At 35.9% G+C, this 9654-nt stretch overlaps 1 protein-coding gene across 1 annotated transcript; it reads left to right on the forward strand.

Annotated features, from left to right (window-relative positions):
• The first annotated feature begins 506 nt into the window (after positions 1-506).
• Positions 507-4158, forward strand: LOC113302950 (alpha/beta hydrolase domain-containing protein 17B-like). Its single transcript, XM_026551923.1, has 7 exons — positions 507-1164; positions 1274-1310; positions 1504-1740; positions 1844-1891; positions 2561-3078; positions 3169-3253; positions 3695-4158. Exons 1-6 carry the CDS (start codon positions 857-859, stop codon positions 3239-3241), a joined length of 1221 nt encoding a protein of 406 aa, XP_026407708.1. The 5' UTR covers positions 507-856; the 3' UTR covers positions 3242-3253; positions 3695-4158.
• Positions 4159-9654: the final 5496 nt, after the last annotated feature.

Genomic DNA, 9654 nt, shown 5'->3' on the forward strand with positions numbered 1-9654 from the left:
AAAAGAAGAGAGAGAATGTGAATATGAAAAATGTGATATTTTGCATTGATTTTTGTATATATGTAGTCCCTCTAGGACCAAACCATTATTTTCTAGGACCAAACAATAATATAAGGGTATTTCTGCCACTACAGGATGACATTTACATTATCCATGATATCACCTTAGGACCAAACCATAATTTTTAGGACCAAATTATAATATATTTCCCCCAAAAGAACCAAATAGACACATGACTGGGTCAACAGGAATAGACTCTCTCTAATATATTATTTGTAGGACTGTATGTTATTTCCTACGACGGAGAAAGTTTGGTAAAGAAAAGAAGAGCCGACAATGAACAGCACGGAATGGAGTATTCCATCATTCTGCCGGCCCTAAAGAGTCACCAATTTCCGAATTAGAAAAAAAATAGAATTCACCAATTTGGTCGGAAAACCAACACCCTCATTTCTGACCTTTTACTAACGCACGTGCAACTTGCCTTTTAGACGCCGGAAATCTCTCACATCTCTAGACATTAGCAGCGTCACTCGGATTCGGCACCCAATTTTCCATATCTCTCTCTCTCACTCTCCTTTCTATGTTCAAAACTTCAATCACTCTCTCTACCCGAAAAGACCAACAGAGATCCTAGTTCCAAAACCCTAGATTGTTTCTATATTTTCCACACCCAGAAAACACTGGTATATTGAGTATTCGTTCGCTCTGTATATCATCACTCTCTAACATTCAAACCAAAGTTTGATCCTTTTCAATGAGGATACAACTCTATTCTCAAACCCGGATCTGATTTCAACCATTGACTCCTACCACTTCTTCTTCTTTTGATTTGCTTATTGTTATTGAATTAAAAATGGGTGGAGTAACCTCATCCATGGCAGCTAAATTCGCTTTCTTTCCACCGAACCCCCCTTCATATAAAGTCGTTGTTGATGAAACTACTGGAAAATTAACAATCACCGGTGTTCCTAAAAAAGATAATGTTAATGCTGATGTTTTAAGGATACCAACTAAGAGAGGAAATGAAGTAATTGCAGTTTATGTAAAGAACCCGTTAGCAAAACTTACATTATTATATTCTCATGGTAACGCAGCTGATTTAGGTCAAATGTATGAGCTCTTTGTAGATCTTAGTCTTCATCTATGTGTTAACTTGATGGGGTTAGTATCTTTTTCTTTTTTAAAGGTTACTTAGATTCATAAATAACTCAAGTTCAAGTGAACTTTTTCTAATTTGGGTTTCATAAATATACGATTTTTGTTCCTGCAGGTATGATTATTCTGGTTATGGGCAGTCTTCTGGAAAGGTATGAAATTACTAGTCCGGGTTTATCGAGTTAATTTCACTTTTGAAATTTAAGTGAGAAGAAGATCATTAATAGTTGCTTCAAAAATTTCTCTTTCAATTCAACTAACAAAGAATCATTAATTAGTGTATATAATTTCACTTTTGCATTAAAGAAAAAGAAGAAGATCATGACCATGTGTGTTATAATGTAGCCTAGTGAACAAAACACGTATGCGGACATTGAAGCTACCTATAGATTCCTTGAAGAAAACTACGGGACAAAGGAGGAAGATGTTATACTCTATGGGCAATCAGTTGGTAGCGGTCCAACTTTGGATTTGGCAACTAGGTTACGTCGGCTGAGAGCTGTTGTTCTTCACAGTCCAATCCTTTCTGGACTTCGAGTCATTTACCCAGTCAAAAAAACCTATTGGTTTGACATATATAAGGTTTCGTTTATATTATTCATCCCTTGTCATAAGTTTTATTCAAAATACTGATATGTGAAGCTTCCTTTCTTAATGAACTACTAAAAGCTTCTTGCTTTTGCAGAACATTGAAAAAATTCCTCTAGTAGTTTGCCCTGTCTTGGTGATTCATGTGAGCAACTCTACCCTACTTATTTGTTTATCTACCGTGTTGAAGCAAATATGGCAGGTCAACATTTTGATGTAGTGCTATGTGCTAATGTAGATTTCTTCAACACCATGGTCCCCTTAAGTCACTTATAAATATGGTGGTGTTTTACTGGAATCAGCAAAACTGATCATGAAATCTCTAATTGTATAGTACTTAGCTCTATGATTTTCCAAAAGTAGTGCTAAGATACTGTAGTTACAATGTTTTTAGTTATGTGAAAAAAGGAGTGGGGTTTTGGTCATTATAGACTGATGGCTTTTCTGAGTTGAATCATGATCCGTGCATTTTATACTGAAGTTCTTAAAATGACTTGGTTTTTGAGTAGGAAGCTAGGCATGCAATTATACGAGTATGATGACTTTCCAGAACATATACTGTCGGTCTTTTCTTTTATATTGGGTAATTAGCTGACTTATATACATGCTGGGTCTAGAGAGGTTTCTGGTTTAATACCAACTCTTGGGTGTAGGTGCTGGTTTCTACTTTCTTGTTTGCATCCCTAGGTATCCTTCCTGGGCCTTAGTGTGGCTCTCTGTCAATGAAGAATGCTCCTGTTATAATGTGAAACTGCTTGTTATAGGATTTGTGAAGCTTCGAATCTTTGAGCTTGACTGTTCTTGATGCTTGCAGGGAACTGCAGATGACGTTGTCGACTTCTCACATGGTAAGAAGTTGTGGGAGAAATGTAAAGAGAAGTATGAGCCTCTATGGCTTAAAGGAGGCAGCCATTGTAACTTAGAAATCTACCCTGAGTACATAAAGCATCTCAAGAAGTTTATGTCAGCAATCGAAAAAGTTTCTCATCTCAAAATAGAGTCTGGGCATCATAGTCAACATAGTCAAGAACAGTCAGAGCCTCCACGAAACAGCGTAGACCATAGAGAAAAGCCTAGATTGAGCATGGACCTGAGACAAAAATCGTGGTCTAGTGTAGACCAAAGAGAGAAGTCTAGGTTGAGCGTGGACCAGAGGGAGAAGTCTAGGTTAAATGTGGACCAAAGAGAGAAATCTAGGGCGAGCGTTGATTGTAAAGAGAAGTCAAGATCCAGCACTGACAGGAGAGAGAAATCAAGAGAGAGTGTTGATCTACCTGATAAGGCAAGGACCAGCACTGACCAACCAGACAAAGCAAGGAACAGCATTGACCGGTCTGACAGATTTGAACTTTATAAGCATGTCATTTTTTCCCCTATATTTCTATAGTGGTTTTCTTGACTGTTGAAATTAAATATTGACAGCTTTGGAAATATGATGAGATCAGTTGCATCCTGCAATATCGATTGTTTGAAGCACACAGTTTCGGAGGCCTGAGATGACAATGAGGTCAGAGTTGGTACTCTATTTTGCTTTATCTTGACTATTGCTTGCTTATCAGTTGGGTTTTGCTCATGATATGAAAAACTTATCCCAATGTTCTCTTGTTATCTGTTCAGTAGTGAAAGATTGTGAAATCAAGTACTTGGGGATTTTTAAAAAATATTGAGTTACATTTGTTAAGATCCATAGATTTAATGGTTTAAGCTCGCACGATTTCAACAAAACAAATAGTATAATGTGTACCATTTAATTTTTACTACTGAAATATAGTTAATGTTCAAGAATAAGTGTTTATTCATTGTTTTGAAATTAAGTCCAGTGATGTATGGTAATCTTAAAGTTCTAAAAAAACTCAAGTCTTCACTTGTATGTGTTCGTTTTCTTTTTGTTGATTCTACGAATGTGGTTTTTATTAGAGATTGTAAATGGATGTTTGTTGATAAGCAGGTAATATCCACGTTGACAATGTATACTAAGGAAGTTATTGTCTTTGGATCCTTACAATGGTAGAAGAGGATGGCGTTATTATGTTGGTCACTTGTACATTGTTGAGCTGAGGCAAGGGAAGATTTTTTACCCTCATCTTCGCTGAGAGATACGTCAGTAATGAAAATCAATGCTCTAAAAAACGAGACACGTGTGAAGAAAAAGTCCATATAAATGCTCATTGGTATAGACAAATGGTTTTTCCTCTATTTGTAACAATTGGTTTTCAGGGAACATGGCTTAGATAAAGTTGTTGGCAGATCATTATCATGTTACGGTGCTGGTGCTTTTATTGTAGCATTTTTGCTTTCATGTACATAAAGATCTTTGTGATTATGCTTTGATTTGAATGTGATTAAATGCATTAAAATACCAGAAAAAATTGAGGGCAGTTTCAGTCTTTCGCATGTAAAAAGATCCTACCCATAATTCGAAATATACGGTTCAATTTTATTTGGGTTCTTACGATCTAATGGCCACGATTCACCTAAAATTAGAAATTTTATTTGGGGTCTTAAGATGGGTCTCATATTTTTTTTTCTGCCTAAAGGAAAATCAAAACTGAAGAAAGCATAGGGGCCAAAAGCTAGGTTCCAAAATTAGTTCCTAGGTTCAATAGGTGTTGGCTCAACACTTGTAGAGAAGATAAATTTTTTTTTTTGATGCGAAACAACATTCATTGCTAATACATTAATTACATAACTTCAACTGACAGTTTGATCATCCCTTATAGTTTTAGCAAACTTAGATGGGATGTTACAACTAAAAGCAAAAGAGTTTCTGTCAGCTCTTACAGTGTTTGCTACTACATGCTCAGCATTATTTTCCGATCTATGTACATAGGTAATAGTAGAGCAAGAAACAAAAGAGAGTAGGTACTTAATTTCATCAACTAATCCTTGGTTTCTCCAATTAACCAAAGATTTAGTACTGTTAACTGATTCAACCAGATTCATACAGTCACGTTCAAAGATAACATTCTGCAGGTGATTATCTCTGGCCCATAATAAAACTTCTTTCATGGCCAGACATTTAGCATGCTCGGGATCTACTCCTGCATGGAAGTACTTGCCTCTGATGCCCCATCATTTCCCTGAGAAGTCACGAACAATTAGACCGATTCCAAAGTTTGAAGAAATATAATCGAATGAAGCATCAATATTTATTTTCAATTCATGAGCTAAAGGAGGCCTCCAAGTCTGATGAGTTTCCCCCAGATTGTGGTGCCTGTTGATAGAATTATTGAGAGTGCATTGATTTATCATGTTTTTTATGTAATAAATTGTGGAACACACATTTTGATTCTTATTTTGAAACACCTTAGAGCAACGATTTTTCCATATAAACCAAGTTGTTATCATAACAGTTGAAATCCAATGTTCCCTATCTTGAGAGTAATTATTAATTGAGTTTTAAAACCAACTTGTTATCTAATCTGTAACCTGAATCTGATGTTGTTGTAATTGGGCCACATTGACATTCATAGCCAGCCAAACTGACTTGGAGTAATCACAATCTAACAGTAAATGTTGGATTGTTTCATCTCCTTGAGAGCATCTGGGACAAATTGTATCAATGTCTTTCCTATACTTATACAGTTCAACTGCAGTCGGCACAATTCCTTTAAGGCATTTCCAAATGAATAGCTTAACCTTATGAGGAGTATTAGATTTCCACAATGACTTCCAGTTGATGTTTGATCTATTCATTTGAGAATTATCAGTTACGCTAGTCTGCCTCATTAGGGAATTGTAAGTGGACTTTACCGAAAATTCTCCATTCCTATTTGGTTCCCAGATCATTTTTTCATTACCTACTTGGACCAATTGCATATTCAGAATTGACCTAGCTATTTCACGCGGGAAAAGATCCGTAACAAGCTGAGCATTCCACCTTCTTGGATTCTGCAGCATTAAGTCAGAAACATAGACTATTCTGGCCGGTTCCTTAAAAGAAGTATTTGGTGTCGATGGATATTCGAAACCTTCTACCCATTTATCATACCAAACTAGAATTCTAGTTCCACATCTGACATCCCACCTATAGAATTTCCTTACATAATGCAGACCTATCTCCAGTCCCTTCCAAATCCATAGTAGGAGGCTCTTGTAGATGAAGAAAGTCACAGTATGGGGAGTATTTTTCTTTCATAATCTTTACCCAAGCCTTATCTCTCTGTGTGCATAATTGCCAAGCAAGTTTGGTTATCAGCACAAGATTAAATTGCTCAAGATTTCTAAATGCGAAACCTCCATCAGCTTTAGAATGGCAAAGACAACTCCAAGCAATCAAACTTAAAACCTTATTTGATTTGTGACCCTACTAGAATTTCCTTTGTAGGGAATCTAATTTCCTTATTGTATTCCTAGGAAGTCTGAAATTACTCATATAATGAGTGGGAATTGTGTTTAAAACTGACTTTACCAGTGTTGACCTTGCTTCCTGATTAAGAGTCTTTGCACACCAACCTTGAAACCTATGCTCATATGAATCTTGAATAGAGCTAAAAGAGTTGTTCTTTTATCTTCCTAAAAGTATAGGAAGTCCAAGGTATTTATCTGAGGTACACAATTCTTAACTCCCAGTTCATTCCTAATGGCTAACTTGTCTTCATACAGTAAATCACTTGTAATAAATGCTGATGATTTGGAAAAATTAATGAGTTGACCTTAGAGATCACTAAATTGCTTCAAACAAGACTTAACTTGAGCTATACTCGTCTTGTCAGCATTGAGGAACAACATACAATCATCTGCAAACAGCAAATGATTGATAGAAATGGAATTCTTCGCTACCTTGATATCTTTCAGCAGATTAAGAGATTCCGACGCAGTTAAAGATCTAGCTAGATATTCCATATATAAAATGAAAAGGTAAGGGGATAAAGGATCCCCTTTCCTAAGTCCCCTAGAAGGAATGTAAGACTGGCAGGTACTTTCATTTAGTCTAATGGCTACTGTAGTAGTCGGTATGACTGTTGGATTAAAGTACGCCATTCTTCACAGAAACCCAAAGAGAGAAGCATTTTATCTATAAAAGTCCATTCAACCTTGTCGAAGGCCTTCGACATATCTAACTTTAGTGCTACCAAGCCCTGCTTTTTCTTTGATTTTTTTATTGTGTGAATCAATTCATGTGCCATAACAATATTATCATTAATATATCTCTTGGGTACATAGGCAGCTTGAGATGGCGAAATGATATTCTCCATTAAAGGTTCATTCTGGTGACCAACAATTTAGAAATTATTTTGTATGTAATGTTACATAGGCCAATTGGTCTATAATCATTAGGAGTAGAAGGTCGATGAGTCTTCGGGATTAAGCAAGTTACAATTTGATTAATACCTGAAGGCATCTCTCGTTGAGCAAAGAATTGTTGAACTAAATTAGTGACATCTTCAGCAACTATGGACCAATGAGCTAAGAAGAAACCTACAGGAAATCCATCCGGCCCTGGGGAATTCCAACTAGGCATACCTCTGAGTACATTCTAAATTTCCTCTTGTGAAGAAATTGCTATAAGCGTTTCATTTTCTGCCTGAGTGATTATAGGATTAATAATATGAAAAGACTGATCTTGAATTTGAGGATTGGTAGATTTGGCAATGCTTGAGAAATGATTAGTAAGTAGTTTCTCCAAGTCATTGTGAGTATGATGCCACTGACCATGTTCATCTCTTAGAGCTGATATATGGTTTCTTGATCTTCTCCTATTTGCCAATGAGTGAAAGTAAGCTGTGTTAGAATCAACCTCTTTAACCCAGTGATCACCTGATTTTTGTTGCCAAAATTCGATTTCTATTCTCTTCCAGTAGCTTAACTCATTAATAGTTAGATGAATCTTGTTAGAATTATGTTCACTATAAAGCTGAGCTTGGAGAATAGACAATTGTTCTTTAAGTCTTTGAGTATGATAGTTGACCTTCCCAAAATGTTTCCTATTCCACTTTGAGAGATTTGTTCTAGCAATTTTTAATTTTTGAGATAAGGTATTAATTGTAGAAGAAGAATTTCAAGAATTTCCTATAAGCTCTGAACAGTTAGGATCTGAAAGCCAACATTTGTAAAACTTCCAAGCATTCTTAGGTTTAAACAAATCTACTTCTGTGGTGAGCAAAATAGGGGCAATGATCTGAGCCTAAGAATGGAAGATGTTGCACTGTAGAATTAGGATAATCTCTAATCCAGTTTGAGTTGCGTATAGCTAAGTCAATTCTAGCTCTCTTGTAACTTTTCCCATTTATTTTATTTCACCAAGTATGATGACTACCAGAGTACCCATATCCATTAAACCAGCATTGTTGATAACATTACAAACCCAGTTATCAATCGAATTGATACTAGTTGAGGCATCACAGTTTGATATATGAATATTAAGGTCCCCAATAATCACCCATGGCGGAAAAACATTTTCACTCAGTTCTCCAATAAATTCCCACTGTTGTTTTTTGACTTATAGATGAGTTGAGCCATAAACACAAGATAGACGCCATTCTTGCTTAGAAGCATTAGAAGTAATAATCAGATGAATCATGTTATCTTTGCTGCAAGCAACATCACATGGAAATCCATATTTCCATAGAAGAACCAAACCCCCAGATAATCTTATTGAACTAACAAAAAGTGAATTTGGGTAATAATATCTTTGAGTTAAACTTCTAGCTTTCTCCTCACCCAGTTTGGTTTCTACAAGAAAAATAATATCTGGATTGTGCTTTTTGATAATGTCTGCTAAATGGTCTCTAGTATCTTTGCCCATTAGCCTTGGACATTCCAGGATGCTATTTTCATGATTTGAACTTTACTAACTAAAATAACCAATATTTTAAAGCAAGAACATCTAATATTGCTACAAACAGAATTATAATTTGGATCAGAGAAATTAAAAGAGTTAAAATTTAAAACTGAGATTTGTAAAGAAGGTACCTGGCCATCAGTTCTTGGATTTGCTGTTTTGAATCTTTTAGAATGGTTTTGCTCTGAAACATTCCCAATAAATGAAGAATGAGAGTTTGGAGATGGAGAAATTTCAAAATTGACATGTTCATTGTCAGATAAATCAACATTTGGATCTGGGGAATTAATATTGGAAATGGATCCTTCATACTGAGAGATTAGAGCTTGAAGTGATTTCTTATAGGCTCTGACAGGGAACTGAGTATCTGGATTTATATTATGAAAATTGAAATCATCAAAAGAGACATCAAGTTCTCCTAAAGCCATGTAAGATTTTAACAGCTCCATGTTAGACCCGTATCCACCATCTTGACCCATTATAGCATTTGATGTCTTTAACTGCTACTCCATATTTTTCTCAGACAAATTATCCAGATTAATATTGTTTCCTATATATCCTGCAGAAAGTTGGTCCAAATTCTTGGAATTACTAGGACCCCCCTCCTCCAATCTAATTCTTTTACCTTGCCTATGGACCACTTGTTCTTTTCCTTTCGAATTATTAATATTAATTTGAATAATACCTTGAGAATCACAAGAAACCATAGCGGCTGGAGAAGAAGACGACAAAGGAATATTCCTTGTAACATTGTCTTGGAGTTGTTCATTCAGATTAACTGCATCTTTTGTCACTTCCATTACATATTGAACTTGATTTTCAGTAAAGTTCGTTGCATGCATGGCAATAGATTTCGACCCCATAGCCACATTTTGGTCCTGATGAAGAATAAGTTGATTAGCATCATCAGTATGTTGCTCTGCCTGACTTATCATTGCGTTGTGAGACACCACTTTCTGTTGCTGATGAGAGGTACCAGAGTGGCAAGATTTAACTCCCCTCATATCTGGATTCGTCCAAGAAGGAGGATCTAAAATTGAGGTAGATGAGAGGTAACCTCTTTGTTGTTGGAGAAGATAGGATGAAATTGTTTGACACTCAGTTTCCTTGTGATCAATGGTATA

This window comes from Papaver somniferum, chromosome 8, assembly GCF_003573695.1.
Source record: "Papaver somniferum cultivar HN1 chromosome 8, ASM357369v1, whole genome shotgun sequence".
Classification (NCBI taxonomy): Eukaryota; Viridiplantae; Streptophyta; class Magnoliopsida; order Ranunculales; family Papaveraceae; genus Papaver; species Papaver somniferum.